Below are 22,063 nucleotides of genomic sequence, written 5' to 3' on the forward strand. Positions count from 1 at the left end.
CTAGGGACAAAAAAATAAGTGAAACTTCTTGACTGATTACAATTTAAAAATAGCAATTGAAAACTGACAGAAGCACTATACTATTCTCACGTACAATTTTCTTTTTTTTTTAAGTCTTATTTTATAAGGAACAGAAAAATAAGAAAACAGGTATCCTGATGTTGAGATTCTTCCTACTCATAATTGCATATGCACTGCTACAAACATAACACTGTAGTCAATATTAGTAATGCCACCATGATTAACTTTATTCCACTCTCAATCATATCCTCATCCTTCACAATGCACTATTTGTTTGCATTCAGATATGCATATAAACATCCAAAAGTTACCATAACAGTTTTTATTAAAAAAACTAATTTACATGTTTCCCCCAGTACATCTATGTGTTTTTTTTAAAAAGTACTGTATGTATCAAACATTTAAGGTTTATCCCATCACTGCTGATTCTCTTTGAAGAGCTGTCAACCATCTCAAAGTTTAATAAACTTCAGTATAGCCTCAAGACAAAGCTTTTAGCTTTCTAAAGATATGAGAAGAGGCTTAGTATTTTGTGGCATGAAGACAACATGCCATTAGCAAGTAATCCTGCTGTTTACAGCATTCTTTTGGGAATGATATAAACTCCAAATCCCAAATGATAAGTCATACCCTGCATAAAACTAACACAAGATACACTGAAGTTATTCAGATGAATAGACAGCATTTGGAAAAGTCTGTCAACATTCATATTTTTAACAGCTCTTTAAAGAGGTAATGGTGCAGACTAAGTACAAGGTTTTTGCCTCAGCGTAATACACATCTGAAATTAAAAAACAAAACATGGAAGACCAATATCTTTACATTTCATTCTTCAGAAAAAGAAGAATCTTCAGGAAAGCATTTAGTAGTCCACTTGTGCTTAAAATATGCGATGCATGAGAAAGCCGAAAGAAAAAAATACACATTTTTGTACACCATGATCAAAAAGATAACAATATAAATTTTCTGAAATTGCACTGTATTTAAAACCGTCTACAATCTGCTCCACGTCTGCATATGGCTACAGAGACTGCCTGACAGTTCCTTTTCCGTTTCAATTGCCAACCTGCGGAGGCCCTTCAGGGATGAGTGACGTGAAGAAAGTTGTAATAAAGGACCAAGCAGAAGCCATGAATCCAGGCTGCTGCTCTATATTGGCATCTTCACCTGCATCTTCTCCACTGTCTTCATCAATCCCATCATCCATAAGTCGTTCCTTTAAAAACAGAAATTGAACAATTCAACTGCTTCTTTTCAGAGCTCTGACAGGAGTTAAGAGCAGAATTGCCCTACATTAATTTTTTTCAAAATAGTCTCCTGAAGAATAACTAGCACAGAGAATGTGTGATTGACAGTTAGTGATCGTCTCTATTTCACACTGGAAAGATACCAAATTTAAGCAGCCTGCGTAGCAGAGGATAATGCTGAAAGCTTTCTGGTTGAACCAGCTATATTTCACAAAGAAAGTATTTCTGTCCAGACATCAATACTCAACTATTACGAGGAAAAAAATGAAATAACATTTTCCAGCTTAATTTACCAATTCGAGATTTGTGCTACAGGTAGTTACATATACTTTACAATATAATACACAGAAGTCTTAAAAAGATACGTCTGCTCTTACCATCTCTTCAAGATCAGGATTATTTGCATTTTGCCCATCACGGTTCCCTTCCACATTATTGGCTGCCTGTTGCTGGCCTCCCTCTTGCCTAAAGGGGAACCATCCAGCCTGGTGTCTACATAAGAAAATGGAACAGCTGAAAAACCTTTCTTTTGAAAGGAAGAGTTATTTTCTCCTACCTACTGCAGTAAGTTCTTCAAGTGCTTGTAAATGGATGAAGCTCCTTGCATTTTTCCAAATGTTTAACTTCTAGATAGAACGGATGTTCTTTGATACCTGGGTTAAGAAAAGTTTTGCTAGGTTTCAGCAGCACTGTCTGTAGCACCCTGTGCCAGAGATGCATAGTTTACCACAATTAGCTGATGAAACGTTTAGAATACTGGGGGCTTCTCTTTCCCATTTTGAAGTATTTACATTTTAATATTTTTAAAGGTAGCTTTAATTTTCATAGTTCAAAGCTGATTTTCAATTTAAACTTGAGCTAAGGCTTGAACCACATTACCATTTTAAACTAAGTAAGCCTCTCCTACATCTTCAGATGTCTGTATTTGAGTTTCAACTACCATTCCTGCATCAGAAACAGAACAATCCATGCAAGTATGCTCTTAAAGTCACAAAGATCAGACTACACATAAGTAAACTGTCAATGAATGACAATAGTCCAAAACATCACATTACTGTCAGTTTTCACTTTTTACATCATTAAAGTATTTTGTTTCACTAAACAGTGAAACAAAACCTGTTTTAGTGGAGGACTTGTTAGCGTTAGGTCAGAGGTTGGACTCGATGATCTTGAGGTCTCTTCCAACCTAGAAAATTCTGTGATTCTGTAAAGGAACTGATGACTACAGTACTGATACATCTTAATAAAATGGTCTTCATGATACATCATTAACTTTTTTTTTTTAAGATGTCCTTGTAATTCTGCCAGATATGACATCCACTGTTAAAGTAACCTTATCTCTGCTTAACACAATTTACTGCAAAATTCTATACATTTAATGTATAAATGAGTAACAGCTCTGCAGTTTTCCCTGCATATTCAAGCAGTGAAGTGTTGTTTTTTTTTTTAAAGTTTACACAAGCATACACTTCAGTTATTACATGAAATTCCCTCCTCATCCCAACATCCTTAATTTTCATCCCTAAATTCTACATTTCTACAATATTGACCTGTAAATATCACCAATATTTAAGCACACTGTGTTTTAGGTGGTAACCAAGTTAGTGTAGAAAGTTCCAGGAATGCTTTTTTTTTATAAAAAAAAAAAAAAGGCTTCTCTGCTCATTTGAAATCCAGATTTGTACACACCATACAAGAGGAGCAGAGCCTAAACTTTCACATTTAAAACATTTTTCAAAGTTTAAAAGAGATTATACGCTAGCTGTGTATATATACCCGTGTATCTGCTCTGCAGCTGTACTTAACTGTTGTACTCACAAATAAACCAGTAGCATGGCTCCCATTACCATGACAAACCGACTGAAGGAAGAATAGAAGTATACAATGCTCAGAAGAATAGCCGCTCTAGAGAATGTGTACATCCAGTCCAGCCAGTCCCGGTTGAAGTCCTCCTCATTAACTACTGGGCCTCCCTGTGCATTCATCTGAACATTTGGGTTCACAGGCCTATTCTCTTGGACAGCTACATTTGGCACTGCTGCAGGCTCATTTGCAGGAGCATGTTGTGAATTTACAGCCTGAGCAACTGAAGATCTCACTGATTCGGTGCTGGAAGTCACTTGGGCTGAAACAGCAGCTTGGCTAAAAAAAAAAATCAAATAAAACTTTTGTCAAAAAACATGCACCAAAATGTCTAAACCTATTCTTGCCTTCTTTCCTACACTACTGAAAAGAAAGTTTCAGACAATACAAATCAAAACAAAAAGCACTTTTTTTTCCTTAAATCTTTATTTCATACAACTATTTAATTCCAATTCAAAACTGGATTTTGTATTCTGTTGCACAAAATTTATCACTATAAAAACAGCACATCCAGACAAGCACAAATACTTTGATGCTGCAAACAATATTTAATATTTTCCGTAGTGTAACTCACACTACCCAACATAACGCAAACTTACTATTGCATGTAGTACTGACGTGCATACATTTGTTGCCACCATATCATCTGTAAGGGACTGAATGCAGGATACATAGGTAATCCTCCAGCAGGTACACCTTGGCCTGGAAACTGGTTGCCTATATTGCTGTAAAAGGAGTAAAAGACACATATTCAGTTCAATATACTCTAAAATGCACTTAATGCTAGAAGTAGCATTCTTCATTTTTCCCCCTAAAATGACACACTGAAATAACACAAACATGTAGCAAGATCATCCAACCCATTCCAAAAGAGCATGGAATAAATTAGTAAGTGAAGTTATTTCTATAGAAAGAAGACTTATGATTTTGTACTTAGATGTCTTGTCACTAGCTGCATCTCTGGGATAAACAACACGTTAACAACAGAAATGTATTCATTTAATTCCTTTTAAGTTCAGGTCAGCCTTACAGGAACTGTAAATACAAAACTTACTATCCCTATAGCTTTCTTTTATAAATGAAACCTGAAATATCACTGATCACAGACACGAAGAACTACACAAAAGCAAAGACAGCAGAACTAATTTTCCAGATATAGCATCTGAAGACCACAACGAAGAGAACACCATAAATAACTCTTACCCCTTAATACTTTAATTATAAGGGATTCTCCTACAGGCTTTTAATTCTGTTTTACAGGCAAGAGATACAAAGCTCCTATACATCAATTTTAGGTTTGGTTTTGTCTGCTTTTAAACTTCTTAGCCTCTCTTACCTCCTAGACCATATAGCATGTTTTGGCAAGATTTCCAACTCTTTCCCCGAAGATTTTGATGTAGTAAACTGTAGTATACCAGGACATCTTTCAGGACAGCATGAGAGTACAAAGCATGAAAAGTTTATTCAGACTGCAGGTAGCAAAAGCTGAGACTGCTGTAATTGTACTGCGGACTGCACCTGTTCCCTAAGTAAGGCACTCCCTGCAAAGATATCACCGAGAGATTTCATTAGTCTACCAGGCATTCAGATATACAAGACATGCCCAGAAAGAAAGGTGGGGGGAAGACATTAAAATCTTTTTCCATCTTATACATGAAAGAATATTTCACTAATTCTGGACAAGAGCCTGCTATGCAACTCCATGCATGATCTCTGCTAAAACTGTTTGTTATTTTTGAATTCAGTCACTGCTTGTTTTGACAGTAGTTTGGAAAAAAAGAAGTAGTGATAAAGCAAAAGCTATGCTCCTGATACCACAGAGATATATACAGTACTCTGCTTCTTTGAGCAACTGAAAGGGTGAACTGGTAGCCCTATTCATGAGGAGTTTCTGAAAAATTCATGTAATATAACAGCAGAGCTTTCAAGCTCCTATACAAAAAAAACAATCATACTTTTGTCTTTATGGTTGCAAAATTTAAGAATGTTTTGCTAGCCCTTGAATTGACAAGCACTTTGATAATCAAGATTCCTCCAAAATTCAGGAAATAACGACTCTCAAAATGTAAAGATAGTCTTCTACATGGGTATCCTAAGTTCTGCGTCATGACAAATCACAGAGCAATATCTCCATTACAAGCAGGAAGAATTCCGTATGGGGATGAAAGCAAGAAGAACCACTGTGTGACCACACTTATCTCCCTAGCTCAGTCACCAAAAAACAGTGCTACCTCAGAACGCAGCAGTAAGTTCTGCAGGAATTCACCTTCCCCTCCCCGCCCACAAGAGTTCTCTTTAAATGTACTGAATGGAGCTCAACAGAAATTGTGAGGTCTTAAATTAATAGCTCCAAACAAACATGTTTTAGGAATACAGAATTTGAGCCTCTATTTTCTTCCAAACTTTCTCAAGTTGCTTTCTCAGTATCTTAAAGCTTAAGAAGAGGTTGCAAAAAAAAGAAGCTAGCCAAGCAAGACAAACCACAGAAGACTCCAGTAATGTTCTTTCCTCCCTCATTAATGTATTTTAGCATTTTGGTGGTTTTTGTTTGTTTTTGTTGTTTTGTTTTTTAAGACTGCTTTTCTAGAAGATGTGGCTTTTTGAGAAGCATGCCAACTTTTCAAGTTCTGATAACATTAATGTGGAGAAGTAACATCAATACTCAAAAACTGGTTTCTGCATCAAAAAAACAAAGGCAGATTTTGTCAGTGACCTAGCTATTACAACTGGCAGACTATCAAGTTAATTTAAGAAATTAAGGAAAACTCCAAACACAATGCAGAGTATTCCAGTGAGAAGAACGTCTCCAAAGGAAGATGCTCTTCCCAGCCAAGCAAGCTGGCTAGCTGTTAGAAGAAAAAGGGAAGTAGCACATGCTTTCTCCTCATCTTCTTCTGAAAGGAGGAGAAAAATGCAGTATTTCAAGAGATTGGCAACAACAGCACAAGAGCAGGGAAGCAAAATTGCATAGGCACAGATGTTTCAAAAATATAACACAGCAGACTGCAGAAGAATAGTTAGGTACGTCAAAAAAACAGGTTTTAGATTCAAACGCAGAAGTAGCTTCAGAACAATCTGAAGAGGCACACTGCTCTTTAAGTGACTATAAAGCCCAGAATTACCACTTTTTGGTATTTGGAAGAAAACTAAAATGATCTAATTGGAATATATTTTAAAGGTAATGTTTCAGAACACATTAACATTTTGCAGTTACTTAGGTGGTGTCATCATGAAGCTATTGCTCACCACCAGTGGAAAAAAATATAACTGAAAGTTGTAACTTCAAACTTAGAAGCTCAGTCTTTATCATCTTGCACCACTGACAATAACAGCATTTGTTTAACATCCTTTAACCCACAAAGATGCCTCATTTACTATCAGCCTCACATGAGGCTGAGTATCAACTTCAAGTGCTATTTCAATATCTTCCATTGTATATTTGCTACTTTTAGAAAATACAGAGTGAGCAAGTGCTACTGAAAACTGGCATTTGTGTGCTGGAACATTTTGTATGCTGTCAGTATATCATTTTGTTGTCTGCTTTCAAACATTATTATGTAAACAATATGAAAACATTTTATTAGGTGGGCTACTCAACTTGACAAACCATTTCCCTGTCTTCATGTTTCTTATCTGTTTATTGCTTCCAAGTACTCCCTAATCTGAAATGCAAGCCATTTCAGGACTGAGTCTATCTGTTCAGATTGTACCTGCACAGAACAGTAGGGCCTTGAACTAAGCCCATAGGAGCAAACAACACCATGCTTACTCTCCACAGCACAAAATTGACTTGGTATAGACTACTTGTTCAGTCCCATCTCAAATGTAGATGTTTAGAAAATACCATTTACAAAGACTTTAAAACAGTACATTTTAAAAATCTGATTTAGCTGTTTTCTCAAAGGGTATTCAGCTTGGACACTGAAGTCTTGCACCAGAAACCAAGACACATCAAAACCATCACTTAGCTACCCGAAGTTTATATTTCTTATTTGTATTAGCTACTTTACTAATGAAAGTGTTGCAAGACACCCAAGGAATTGGACTCTCACATACATCTTCCAGTGTCTGGAGACACTTTCCCATCCATCAGAAGAGTCTGTAATTCATCACACAGCTAGAATAAAACTGTGTTTAGTCATGAAACCAAAAAAAATCCGTTAGGCAATGCAAGTTTCAGCTACAGATCTTCATCGTTCTTAACAAGCCTCGGTCTGTGTATAAATTACATTAATACTGAATTTCATTGCCCCAAATCACGTTTAAGAGTGGCTGAAAAAACAGAAGGCATTTCTTGTTGCTGGAATACAGGTAGTAGCATGCTGAAGCAAGAACAGATGCATCTATCTGAGAAGACTACTGACAGCACTAAGGAGGACATTTCAAAAAGACAGTGGACTACAACAGGTTCTAGCCCAGACTTACGTGTTTAGGGTAGAGCCAGTGCCTAGTAGTCCAAAGCAAGGATATACTTAAGGGTCTGATACTATTCAACTAAATTGCTTTTACAAAAAAAAAAACAAACAAACAAACAAACAAAAACAACCACACACACTAAGATTATTTAGGGTGCATCTCCTCTGGCATTTCTGATTTCTGTTCAGATCAGGTCTGTGCTCTTGAAACTAGTCTCCCAGTCATTTCCTCTCACTAATTTTTTTGGTTGCACCACAGAACGCTCTCAGATCACCACCTGGATTCCTTTTAAATTACACTACGTTGAAAGATATGATTCAGACATTCCACTAATGCACTTCAACAACAAGCATGCAACTGTGTCAGCTGATCAAATTAGACCTAGTCCAAGTAAGACGGAAAGCCCTGAAATACACGCAGTGCTGATGTCAGGTTCTCTGCACCTCCTTCAATCTACAGAGCCACTCCTCTTAGTCCACATCACTTGCCGGAGACATAGCCTTAGAATAACTTAATAAATAAATATGCCCTTTTAAACAGTCATGTCTTCTGAACTGATTCCTCCTCTGTGTATTTGACTGAGTTACTCCAGCTAAAAGGCTGAACAACAGTTCTGTTGTCTTTCTCAAGTCCAAAGGCTATCCAGCTCGTCATGAATACTTAAACTCATGCTCAGGGTACATTTTTGTGAAAAGCTAATTAAAAAAATTAAACGTCCTTAGAGATGAATAATGCGATATGCACAAAAATTGCTTCCAGAATTAATTTACAGGACACTGAACTGCAGTCAACTTAGCATCACCCAGGTTTGTCACAAAGGTAAGCATAACTACTTCCGCAAAGATTAATGTGGTCAGAATAACAGAGTACTCCACCCATTGCAAAAGCACTATCTTCCCAGCAGAATACATGAAAACTAGTAGTAAGACTAGCAAAATCTACACAAATTCTAACAGGTGAGTAACTGAAAATGCATTTAACTTCAGTTAAATTAACAGTTCTTAACATGTTTTCTTCCCAGTGACAGAAACAATTGCTACTGTTAGTAGATTCATAGATTGTCTTTGTGGGTGTCCCTGCCACATTCTTCAAAATCCCTGGAAAATAAACAGCACTATAGTAGAATGCCTTGTGAGAAGAAAGTCTTGAAAAGAGTTCCCTGAGGAAATGAAAATTATCATATCAGAACGCACTATCCACCCTAGGAAGAAAAATCTTTAAAGGGGTTTGTAAAGCTGTACAGGTCATGCAGGCTAAAAGAATCTTAAAGATGCTTTTTAAGTGGGGGAAAAAAAAAGGAATTTTGGAAGTTAAATACCAGATCTAATCAAGAAGTATACACACTTGTTATGTATGAAAATATTTTAACTTTGTACATTCACAAGCACTTGCAGGTACTCAAAATACCTCTAAAAATAACTGAATCCAAAATGGACAAGTGAAGAGTTGCATCCCATTAAAAAGTCAAAAAATAAGAACCATCACATTTGGTAACATTTTAGTCTCGATTATTACAATAGAGGACTAGAAAAAGCAACCAGACAATCATTTGATCACTTACATTGCTAACTACATCCACTAGATAAACATTAAAACTGCCCTCATCAACAGAAAGTTGAAAGCAGAAAGCATGAAGTGAAAGAACAGTTTGAAGGGGAGCACCAAGAACACTTACTCTTTGAATGATTTCTGTCTTAAAACATTACTATTCATAGAGATTTATAATTGTGACTTATGCTTCAAGATGAATTAGCCAAATCATTTTGCAGAGTATGCAGGAATCAGTTGTAACAGAACATTTAAAAAGAGTACGGAAAAGATAAGGATTGTTTTAATCTCACTTACCCTTGCATTAAATAAGGGAACTGGTGGCTTGGTATGGGATTGCTTTGTGCTTGTGGAAGATTACGATGCCTCACTCCATCTGCACTAGTGTTCGAAGATGTAGATGAAGCTTCTTGGTTGGATGAGGCAGCAGTTGATCCAGAACGGTCCATATTCTTTAAAATAAATAAAATTGATGCTGGGGATATTTTCACTACAGTAACAAGAGTTTACAACCATGTCTTAAGAAAACTTTTATTGTGCATATAAACAACAGACAAGCCTACTGGGGTTTTATTGAATCTGGCAAGCTTTTAGTAAAAAAAAAAAAAAAAAAAAATGCACTCAGGTGCACGTATAAAAAAAGTGAAGTTTCAAAAAGCTGCACTGAACTAAAGCTTAATTCAGAAAAAGAGTACTTAGCAGCAACAAATTTTAGAGGCTATCGTTAACAAAAGTAACTACAAGCGCAGGTTATGAATATCACAGACAAGTTCCTGCTGTATAATAAAATACCCCTCCCTCTATCCTTGTTTTCAGTTTCCTCTTCTATTTTTCTTATCAACCTCTTCACTGTGTCAGCTGCACAATCCAAATTACTGTGCCAACTGCTTGGGTTGGAAGAGTGAATAACAGAAGAGTAGCTGGGAACTACTTCAGCTCCAAGAAACCCATCTAAATAGGGTGTCAGGACTTCAATGCTTTCCAAGATAAATACTTAATCCTAGAAAAAGAACAAACAGCTGGCTCTCCTAGGTTACATGTCACCAGAGCAAGACTGCAATTTGGCCATGAAGATCATTAATTTAGTTTTATTATAATTCCCCATACCCTATTACTAAGCATTATTTTAATGTTTACTCAGTAAAAAATCCTCTTCAACTTTGACAACCCAGGAAGTGAGAAGCTGCAATTACGTAAAGACATCCATATCACATTTGCCCTACAAAGGAAAACAAGAAAAATTTACCACTAGACAGGGGGAGAAAAAAAAAAAAACAAATGCAAGAATAAAGGGCATTCAAGCTTTGGGATCAATGTGTCTTTCAAAGTATTAAAAATTCGATGCCGTGCACACTGGCTGCTTTGAGCAGTCACTAGAAGTTATTTAAATTCATTATTTACAACAATGTAGCAATAAAATAAAGGAAACCCTCTCTGTATTTCCATTGCTGTTTGCAAGCATGGACAACGTAAGTACTATTCACTCTCTTCAACTGTTTAAAGTGCTACTTTATCTGTCTGTTGCACAGCAATCAGAAACAGTACCCCATCTATAGAAGAACCAAGCTTATTATTGAAAAGCTAATCAACCCACCACTGTCAAAGACAGTGTACGCTGTCTTTTCTAACTAACCTTCACAAATCTTTTACTGATACTACCAGCTCTGGAAAAAGCCAGGAGAATTACAATGATGATGACCAAGTCATCAACTGAAATACTACCTTCACTTCTGTTAAAAACGAGTACAACTAAAGAACACCACCATTTCCCAATTCCAAACAGAAATAAGGGAAGGGTGAACAGAAGAACTGCAAACACACCAAGAAAAGGGTTCTTTGAACAATTAACTAAAAAAATAAATTGAAAATGACAACTTTCTACACCTCATCACCTTACAGACTATCAACACTATGACTACCTTGAAACTGAGTAAGTACAGTCCAATTCTTGTCAAGCAGAATTAACACAGGCCAAATACCACCTCTCTTAAAACAAGGGCACTAAATTGACTGGTCTCTCTTCAGTAGAAGAGATATTTGCACAACTAATCAGAACTCAGTTTAAAGTCTAAATACACTGGTCAATTTCTGGCAAAGATACAGTCCATTTTTCTTTCTCTCCATATCCCTGTTCCATAAAGAAAATGTGGAAAAGAAAGAAAAGCACTACTTTTTCTAAGCTATATAATCTAATAAACATGATGGTGTTACTATTTGAAAGGTCATATTTGTTTAAAATTACATCCTTAAACAATCAAGTCTAATTCTACAAATTCATATGACATACTCTGCTTTCACCACACATTTTTACAGTCAGATTTTAGGAACGAGAAAAGAACTTGCTGGAAAGCTTCCTTGCTGTAGAAGAAATTTATGTCCTGTGTATGAAAAAAAACTCACTGAGCTACTGCTGGAGGTTGAAGCTCCGTGACCACCTCTACTGGTGCTGGGTTTTGGAGAACTTGGTGGTGTCCGGGAAGTACATACCAGATGAACCATATGATATTCATCTTGCTAAAAATCAAAGAGATTGAAGAGCTAAAGTAACAATATTTGCAAAATTTACAAGCAAAAACTGTGTTTTAATATCCACCTTCAAAGTTTCCCTTGTATTCAGTATACATACATTAAACAAAACGGACACCACAAAGCAAAAGTTGAGCCTAGAACAAGAGAGGCTTCCTGTTTCTCAACTAAAGTTTTCTTAGTAGCTGTCCACAATCACATACTAAGCATTCACTTACCCCCAGTTTCCTCTGAAATTGCAGTATAGCAGAACCAACAGAAAACCACACAGAGAAACATGAGAAAGCACAGATGAGGCTTTGACTTTTATTTTGGGAAAACCTCACTGTTTACAGTGCTCAAAGTTAAGAATGCCTCCATTTGCGTTGAGATTTAGTAAGGAGCATTATTCAATAAAATTCATGGTAAATGAGAAATGTAGGAGCTGGAATTCTATGAGCAGTCCAAGATAAGAAAAAAATACCAGCTATTGCCTGTGCCTCACTGTAGTCTAAGCTCAACTCAAGCCTATCCTGCAGGCACCACCCATTCAAAAAGTCCCTGCAGATATTCTATGCCCAAGGAACACTATTCGAAGTGTTAAACAGGGCTTCGGTATTTCTAAATGCTTGACAGCAAGGAAGGGAACAAGTGGCACCACTTCGAGCCACGTCAGCAATGCAAGTAATCAGCCTACACCAATTCTTCATGAATATGCTCCCACATCGAATATGGATGCTGTAACAACTTCAACCCAAAGCTATTCTACTATGTCAAATGAAACCAGCCCATTATATCAGCATGCCTGACGCTCATATGGCCATAGCAACAAGAACAGTTATGACTGTATTTAAATTGCATGCTATAGCTTCCTAGTAACGACATTTTATGTACAAAAATACTAGAAAAAACATCCCCTTCTGAAATCAGCGTGGTGCAGTCAAGCTGCAGTATTTAACGTGATGGCATTTAGAAATACTGCTTGTTTTCAACTAAAAAAATAAGTGTGCTTTCCACATTTTTAAAGGTTTAATCTTTAGGAACAAAAAACTAGATAACTGCTTTTGTACATCATAGTGCAGCCCAGCTGGCACAGCCTATCCACAGCCAGACTTTTCAGCCCCTCTATATATAGCAGCTCCTAGTGGCAAGCACAGCTTTGCTGTCACACAGCCCCTTCCTACCAGCCGGTGACAGCACACAGTCATCAGAGAGCACTGAACACCAGCCATCAGCTTTGTGACCAAGCCTTTCACCTAACTAGAATCATAGAATCATAGAATATCCTGAGTTGGAAAGGAAACCCTTAAGGATCATCAAGTCCAACTCTTGACACCGCACAGGTCTACCCAAAAGTTCAGACCATGTGCCTAAGTTCACAGTCCAATCTCTTCTTAAATTCAGACAGGCTCGGTGCAGTGACCACTTCCCTGGGGAGCCTGTTCCAGTGTGCAACCACCCTCTCTGTGAAGAACCCCCTCCTGACGTCCAGCCTAAATTTCCCCTGCCTCAGCTTAACCCCGTTCCCGCGGGTCCTGTCACTAGTGTTAATGGAGAAAAGGTCTCCTGCCTCTCGACACCCCCTTACGAGGAAGTTGTAGACTGTGATGAGGTCTCCCCTCAGCCTCCTCTTCTCCAGGCTGAACAGGCCCAGTGACCTCAGCCGTTCCTCGTACGTCTTCCCCTCCAGGCCTTTCACCATCTTCGTAGCCCTCCTCTGGACACTCTCCAACAGTTTCATGTCCTTTTTATACTGTGGTGCCCAGAACTGCACACAGTACTCGAGGTGAGGCCGCACCAGCGCAGAGTAGAGCGGGACAATCACCTCCCTTGACCTACTAGCGATGCCGTGCTTGATGCACCCCAGGACACGGTTGGCCCTCCTGGCTGCCAGGGCACACTGCTGGCTCATATTCAACTTGCTGTCTACCACGACCCCCAGATCCCTCTCTTCTAGGCTGCTCTCCAGCGTCTCATCGCCCAGTCTGTACGTCCAGCCAGGGTTTCCCCGTCCCAGGTGCAGGACCCGGCACCTGCTCTTATTGAACTTCATGCGGTTGGTGATCGCCCAGCTCTCCAACCTGTCCAGATCCCTCTGTAAGGCCTTTACGCCCTCATTTGAGTCCACAACTCCTCCAAGTTTGGTGTCATCAGCAAACTTGCTCAAAATACCCTCTATTCCTACATCCAGAAGGATGTACTACTTACCTTCTTTCTCCAAAAGGCCTTACGCCACTTGGAGAAGTAAAGGAAGGCAGAAATATTGACAAGCTTACAGTGTACAGCTTTATTAAATAGGACAATTTAATGTAACATGTTTTTATTCCATATACAACATGTCTGATATCGCTATGCTTAAAGAGTCCCACAACATCCAGCCTCCACATGGTTTTTTTTGTTTTGTTTTGTTTTTTTTTGGTTGTTGTTTTGGTTTTGTTTTTTTTTTTTAAATCAGCAAAATGACACCACTCAGTATCAAAAAGCAAGTAACAAAACTAATTTGAAAGACTTCGTAAACCCTCTGATAATATCAGGAACTTAGACCTAGACAATTAGGAAGAATACAGCAGAGAATTATGTTTAAATTCAGAGCAATCACACATTTTTGTACAAAAACTCAAGCACAAAGAACAACTTTTCTTCCAACAAAAGTTTTTAACTTTGTACTTATGATTAATGAATAAGTTTCTGTAACTAAACCCAGGGCCTGTACCTATTCAAGTGCCTTTAAAATCAAACATACCCCCTGAATATTAAAGGCACACATTAGTCAGAAGTCTCTCCTCTAGCACGTAAAACAAGGCTTGAAGTTGTTTGTTGCCTAAAATCAGTCTGCTGTAGACAGGCCAAGTGAATTTAAGGGATTCAGACTGCATTTTGCCCTTCATTAGCACAGCCATGCTGTGAGCTATGTTAGATAGACATTTTCATGACATTTAAGCATTACAGGATATAGACTGGATGGCAGTATTTCAGGCGCAGTTCTGTAATAAACTACACACAGTAAGTTTTAGTATTTTGGGGGGTAAACAGATAAATCAAACTTTGTAAAGTTTCTTTCACCATCTAGACTGCGAAGAAACAACAGCATTAGCCTGTTCAAGCAACACTCAATGTTCCTCTGCATCTTTTTCTTTACATTTCACATAGAAATTCAGTTAGACGCTTTTACTAAAGCATTATTCTCTTTTGGAGACCTTCCTCTGTATTAACATAAAAACGTAACTGACTCTGCAGTTTGCACACTGATTTTAAACTTTAGAAGTTTGCCAAAAGAAATATTATTACCAACACTCATGTACTGTACTACAAAGCTTATGTATTTAATATTAAAAATTGTAATAACGGTTTAATGAATATATTTTCTAAATAGAGCTATTGATCCTGGCCTGTTTACAGGAAATTTAAAGAACAGTCAACATTGCACTATGTTTCCTATTACCATCAAAATCAAAACACACAAACTTCTTGATAATCTTAAATATCATATCGACTTAAGTATCATTGTTTTATACATTAAAAACTTTAACTTAATCAAGTCCCTATTATTTTGTAGCATCCAACCAAGCTATTTAACCCCATCAGAGAACCAAGTGCATGTATTTCAACATTTCCTACATAAGATTCCATGTGTACTCAGGACTTGGTTTTCATTTGGATTCTTTAGGTAACACGCTATGTCAGACTACTAAAACTATTGGTTTCCATGATAAGCCAGCAAAATAAAGGAAAAGAAGTTACAAAAAGAAAAAAAGGCAAGATCAAGTTTGTAAACATTAGCAGGAACAGCTAATACATCACAAAGCCAGGACAGTAAATAGATTTCCCAACAAAACCATTCAATTTAGAAGTCTTTTCTTGCATATGGATACTTTATCCTTATTTTGCTTACACAAGCGCTGCTTGGTTTTTGTGTTTTAAATGCAAGTTCTTGGATTTAAGTAAGTACAGGAAATAAAACCATGTCCCAAACTAACAGAATTCTGTTAAATGATCCCACTTGAGTCAAAGCAGGAACTGTCCAAAAAAAGTCATTGTACATTGCATATTAACTGTTTGGTACTTGGATAGGCTAATCACTCTCACCAGTTGGAAACATCCCTCAATCCACAAGTATAATCCTACAAACAAGGGATACTTGAAAACACATTTTCCAGAATATATCAGCATTATATGGTTGGTCACATTCTACCTTATCAATAAAAAATTGAAGTTAAACAATACAAATCTAAACTCCTATTTCCCAAAAAGTGTTTTTGCTCAAAAAAAAAAAAAAAAATCATATGGTGTTGATATAAAGCTTACTTTTCTGAGAACATCTTTCAGCTGCAGGTGATCAGGAAGCAGTCTGCCAGAATACACCAGTCTCTGATCCTTTGTAGACTAGGAGATGGGACAAAGAAAGGAATTTAGCTTTTTCCAGCTGTACAGATATACAGCTGGAGATAACATTTGCAGATGAGTAAAATCCCTTATAATTCCAACCACCAATGGACAGCCTTTAAAACACTTCAGAGGCCTTGCAACTCCAACTAACAAATTACATCTGAAAAATGCTCTCCTATTATGCACTCAGCAAGAGTGCCGTTAACAGTTAACATCACTTAACTGGCAAATGCTCCTCAAGAAAACTATTACGTATATTTGAAAATTCCTTTCTTTTCAGTAAGTTTTGCTCTTCACCCTGCTCTCATTCCCACACACTTCTTGGGAAAGTAGATGGAAATGTTGCTGGGGCAAGGAAAATAAAAACAAATATTTAGTAGAATGATAATTAAAACGTACAGGAGATGGGCCTAAGTTTCAATCTCTTTCTGTAAGGAATTTCTGACCATTCCCAAACCCTTTCTCCCACACCTACCCCACCCATCAAAAAAAAAAAAAAAAAAGGAAAAAACGAGAAGAAACAAGCAGCAAAAGGACTTATTTTTAAAAGGGAGTCTTCAAGCTTTGGAAAGCTTTTTTCTTGCCTGGTCTTACACTTCTACACTTTAATATTGCTTAGTGAAAAAGTTTATTTTTTTTAAATGGTATGCTACTCCCACAGCAGTAACGTTTAACTATTCTCAGCTGAGAAGATCATAACAAAGTTCTTGTTACATGGAAACTGCATTTGGGAGTTTTCCTATCTACAGGAAGGTGCCCAGTACAGCAAAGCATCTAAATAGCATGCTGTAACTTTGTGAATGAGCAGTTATTTAAAAAAATATATTGAAAGAACTTTAAAGAAAATCCAGTTATTACCAATGCAAGTTCATTTTAACTACTTTCTTGCATTAAAAAAAATAATCCAACATCTTTTTATCACTTGACGAAGTGCTAACCTAACCAAATGCTAGATGAAGAAATCTGGCCTACCATCAGTGGAACGGATATGCATTATCAGCATGAAATATTTGAAGAATTTCCCCACCATACATCCAGCTAGTCTTACAGCACCTCTCCCCTTTCTCTTGCATCCTTTTGTTACCGATTCTGCAGTAACAGGCATGCTAATACTATGACCCAAATTGCTGAAAATCAGACCTATAAAATAAAAAAAAAAAAAAAACAACAACAACAACAAAAAAAACTTTCCCAGAAGTCTTGACATTTTTTCTTGCTGTAACCTAATCCAGCAGAAAACAGAAGAGTTATAGAATGTGATTTTGCCTTAAATATTCTAGTCATATCACAAGATTCTCTGGTCATATCACAAAATGCTCTAAACAAAAACTGTAAGCATACATTGGATGAGAAGTTTTTGCTTTTAAAAAATCCAAATTCACATTAGATGTTCACGACTGAACACACACCTTTAAATAGGGAGAAAAGGTTCAATACTATATGTGGCAAGTTAGCTGCCATCACTTATACCAAAGAATCATTTTCTTCATTCTGCATTTTTCTCTATTTTAATTAGTGACATAATAAACCATTTTATAAGTCTCACAACACAGAATTGTTAATTTGCAGCTCCAATGGATAAATAGTGCAACAAATTGAAAGTCATCACTGCACTATTTATATTATTTAAAAAAATAAAATTAAAAAAAAAAATCAAAAGAAGCCACTCTCTCATACCAAACTAAGTTCTTTTGAACTACGCCATTTTGTTGCTTGCTCCTTTCAAGCAAGAACAGGCTGGTAACAGGATACAAGTTTACTTGCATTGTGTATCTTGGAAAGGCCTTCTTAGATAAACTAGAATTTGCTGCATGTATCAAGAACACAAAACTTTAATTTCCTAGGTTAGAAGCTTGCTGCTTTGATCAGCAGAACCAGAAGAAAAGCCTCAGAAACCCCATTTCTGGATCCTGAGAGAAATTAATTAGAACAAGGAAGCAGTTGAAACAAAACAAACAAGAAGCCCTAACCCAAATACTTTGTATCATCATCCAGTAAGGATAGGGCCACACTATTTTTGCCTGTCCCACTAATAATGCAGCTTCCTAATCAGGTTAAAATGGCCCTGCATATCTACTACATAATCCTGAGCAGTGCATTTCACGTCCCTTAAAAAAAAAAGAAAAAAAAAGAAAAAGAAAAGTTTACTTATGTTGAATACTGATAAACATTAAGCCAGGGACACTAATGCAGGAAGATGAGGTCTTAAACCCTACGCTCCTCCTTACCTAACGTAAATAGCTAACCATGCATCACAGGAATTACCACTTGCAATTCTCAGGGTTAAAGCCATCCTGGAATTCTGAAGCATGGGTTTGTTTTTAATGCCGATGGAAGAAAAATAAACAATAATTGTTTAGTAATAGAATAAATAATTCTTGTGATAAACAAGAACACACAGACATTCACATATATGCCAAAGCAAATGGAATAGGCATTCAACTCATCCTCTGCCAGAGATTCACTACCACGGCTCCTGCTTCGAAGAACAACATTTTCACTGCTAGACCAAATTCTGAACCATGACAGAAAAAGATTTCAAAAATAATTATAGTAGTGGCCTCATTTTCAGAAGAAAACTCAGAACATCAGATGAAATGATTCTAGAACCTACAGGTTCAAGGCTCATACCTGAGATGGATAGAAAGAGATGGTTTCCTGATCATAATCCCAAAATTATGAATTTAAAATCAACAATTCATCAGCTTTTTTTTTTCCCTTCTTCCATTTTTCAAGCAGGATTCTTTCTGCAGTGTTTGGTCCAAGTTAAATACACCAAGAACATTATCAAAACAACCAAGCCTAAGATGATGCAACAGCTTGCTTTAGCATACAATCTCTCATCTATCCCCACTTTCAGTTACAAAACATCTGCTACTTTGGTCACTCAGCCCCTCTGCCACAGGGAATAAAACTCCAAAGAACCGCATTTGGTTAGATCTGTGGGCAAAACACATGCTAGCTGACAGGTACATGGGACAAGAAACAACGTTAAATCAACGTTTCTGGCATAATCAATACAGTCAATGTGCTGAATGCAAGATCTGCCAGATCTGAGACATACAGGTTTGTTTTCTAAGTTTTCTTTTCTTAAATAAAGATTTATTTTAGGGAAGTTGTAACTGGAGTACCCTACAAAAAAAATGGTGGGGGGAGGGTGGGAATTACAAATATCAACTTTAGTATAGGCCTGCAGACTAATTTAACACTGATTTAAACCCATCTAGCCTATTCAGTGACTTACTAAATTAAGTATGCCAGCTTTAACAATGATTAACCCAATTTAAATCTGCCTATACTTGGCATTTGTACATACTTAAGTCATCCACACAAATTAATCTAGTAAAATCACAAACAACACTGCCTCAAAGCCTAACTTCTCCCTTGCCTATGTCAACTATCTCATTTTATAATAATATACTCTTAATAGATACTGAATTCAGTAAAAGTATTTACAGTTACCATCGGTTTACCAATTAGAAAAGACACTAATTTACCAATGTGTACAGAAGAATAAGGTACAAGTCACACATGAGACTGTACACCAGCAATAACAGCTGATTCCTATTTTCAAGGGTTCTTAATTTCAAGAACACTGCAATACATGTACAAAGCATCTGCGTTCTGATGTACTCTAGCACTTTAAAATAGCGCAGTAATATAAGTTATTTCCAGTAACTGCCACATTCATGGAAAGTAGAAATCTGACTGATATGCTTTTGACACTGCTCAAAAAAAAAAAAAGAAGTGCTCTTAAAAGCACAAAGTCTTAAATAAATCTGAAAAAGTAATAAGATTATGTCAAAAAACCTATCAAGACAAAGATAATTTTTTCAATTTTACCATACGGAGAAGACAACTTTCTTCACCTCCCATATTAGATCAATTGGAACAGATCTATGAAATAATAATACTGTGTTTAGTTACAAGTAAAGCTAGTAAGTACAATAAATCCAAATTAAATTGAATTAGAGATAGCTTTCGTTAAAGAAACTCTTCCGTTCTTTAATCCAGAATAGTTTGGGGAGTATTATGAACTACTCTTGTGAATTTTAATACAGAGAGGCATGCTGAGGAATCCACTGTCAACAGAAGAAAAGACATTTCAAGCAACCAAAATTTAATATTGTAACTCTGGTTAAAGCAATGCAACATAAAAACCTCTTGTTCATTAAGGATTCTTCCTTAAAGCCCAATTCACCTAGATCACTGGATGAGTCAGAAAAATAGCGTTTAAACAGAAATACGTCACAGGAGGGCATTCTGGCAAGGAAGCAGCAGCCAACTGAAGTCACTTATTTGTTTCGTTTACTGTGGATCTGCTCTCAGAGGAGAATTACCGAGAGCAACAACAACTAAATCCACAAGTTCTTAAATATCACTTCACAGAACTCAATCTATCAGCGATACTGCCTAAATTGATAACTGCTGTTCTCCTGCTTTATCCACAAGGAAGAAATCCTTTTCAGACACAAAGATATTGTTTACTTCCCCTTCTACCCTCCTCCCCACCCCCAAAAAAAGAAACTAACAATGCCAATAGTTAGTATTCACCTATTTCAACAAAAGAATCATTTACCATATAAATGGAAGCTTTGCCTGATGTTTTGCACAGCAAGGTCTAGCCCCTACATGCTGCTGCAAGGTAGAGGGAGAGTCAGCGCTGCCTTTATATGGTTTTCTGGAACAAATCTTCATAAAATCAAATGCACTGTTCTGTAGCACTGCCGTTTAGCAACACTAGTTTTTCATAACTGCTCGATTCAGAACTTACAGAACTTCAAAATAAACTGCGTTTTCCTCGGGGACTAAAGAGCTGTAGATTTTTACGCAGAGTTTCAAAACAGCCACAACCTCCGTACAAGTTTGTAAACAACTGAGGAAACTGTTTCCAGCCCTGACTCGAAAAGCATCACCCCAAAGGAAAAAGGGCAGAATTCTGGAAGGATTGCCCAACTGCATGTTTTAAACAACATCATCAATAACCACCTACCTGTTCCGCCACCACCTAGTGAACCTGAGGGGGTCATTTTAGCTATACCACTGGAATCAGTTTAGAGAGAGCTGCTATATTTACAGAAATGTGTGTGCAAAATAGCTACATCCCAGCTCCTATGGAAGCAGAGCGTTAATAAACATCTCCAGCGCTACCACCTTTCAGAATATTGTTTTGATGGTGCAGAAGGGCAGCTAGCCTGCTCTTGTTTAAAGCAGAGAGCCAGCCGCTGCTCCCCCAGACAGGGCTCTGGGGAATCGGGTCCAGTGCTCGTTGAGGATCGCCCAGCCTAACCCCTGGCCCGCAGTCCAGACCCCGCGGCACCCCCGCCACAGCCGCCCCCACAGCTCACCGGCTTGCTGGGGTACACCTTGGAGAGGTGCGACTTCAGCCTGCCCACGGTCCAGTCCAGGAAGCAGCTGATGGTCTGGTCGGTGTACTTCTGGTTGGGGGCCTTGATGATCAGGGTGACCGGCGGGCCCACGACGCCCTGCTCCATGCCGACCCTGCCCCTCAGCTCTCCCCCTCCCCACCCCCCGGGGCCACGCCAAGCCGCTGGAAGATGCGGGAGCTCGGGGCGGGCTCAGCAGCCGGGGCCCAGCTCCCTGAAGCAGCCGAGGACGCCCATGGCCAAGCTCGCTCCCTTCCTCTCGCAAAATGGAGGCCGGAAGCGCGGCCTCCCTCCTTCTCCTCCTCCTCCTGCCGCCGCTGCCCCCGCACGCCGCTGGGGGGCGCAGAGCGCAGGCGCCGGGCGGGGAGGGGGACACAAAATGGCGGCCGGGAGGGTGGGGGGGGTCGAGGCGGGGTGTGTAGGAAATGGCGACCTGGCGGGGTCGCCAACCAGCCGTGTCACAAGCCTGGATGGCGGGGGTGGGGGGTGCCTGCCTGATGTCACACAAGAGGCCTGTGTACAATCATAAAGCGGGTTTCTGGAGTAGAGGTTTAGCGCTGCAAAACTTGTCATCACCCACATGATTTTCAGCTTCTGAGAAGAAAATCTGTTAAAGAGTAACCTTCAAATCTGACAGACAAAATGACAACGAGGAAGGGAAAGTTGGTGTTTCTGCAGGTGATCCCTGCA

The 22,063-nt window shown here is 38.1% G+C and overlaps 1 protein-coding gene across 4 annotated transcripts; it reads right to left on the reverse strand.

Annotated features, from left to right (window-relative positions):
* Positions 1-223: 223 nt before the first annotated feature.
* Positions 224-21,659, reverse strand: HERPUD2 (HERPUD family member 2). Of its 4 annotated transcripts, XM_084306847.1 has the most exons (8): positions 21,335-21,659; positions 15,906-15,983; positions 11,496-11,609; positions 9,393-9,547; positions 3,731-3,856; positions 3,087-3,410; positions 1,646-1,760; positions 224-1,237 (listed from the first exon to the last, which is right to left on the reverse strand). In XM_084306847.1, the coding sequence occupies exons 1-8, from the start codon at positions 21,479-21,481 to the stop codon at positions 1,076-1,078; spliced, it is 1,221 nt and encodes a 406-aa protein (XP_084162973.1). In that variant the 5' UTR covers positions 21,482-21,659; the 3' UTR covers positions 224-1,075. The 4 variants fall into 4 exon arrangements, with proteins under 4 accessions (XP_084162973.1, XP_084162974.1, XP_084162975.1 ...); XM_084306848.1 differs by lacking the exon at positions 15,906-15,983; XM_084306849.1 differs by lacking the exon at positions 11,496-11,609.
* Between the last annotated feature and the right edge of the window lie 404 nt (positions 21,660-22,063).

The sequence above is a fragment of the Netta rufina genome (assembly GCF_964035555.1).
Source record: "Netta rufina genome assembly, chromosome: 2".
Taxonomy (NCBI): Eukaryota; Metazoa; Chordata; class Aves; order Anseriformes; family Anatidae; genus Netta; species Netta rufina.

Bases quoted from the DNA above. Each gene is read 5' to 3' on its own strand.
- HERPUD2 (XM_084306847.1), bottom strand. From the start codon at position 21,481: ATGGAGCAGGGCGTCGTGGGCCCGCCGGTCACCCTGATCATCAAGGCC. The intron at 11,610-15,905 runs GTAAGCTTTATA...TTTGATTTTTAG, and splicing joins TGAAAGATGTTCTCAGAAAA to CAAGATGAATATCATATGGT. The intron at 9,548-11,495 runs GTGAGTTTTTTT...TTTATTTTAAAG, and splicing joins CAACCTCCAGCAGTAGCTCA to AATATGGACCGTTCTGGATC.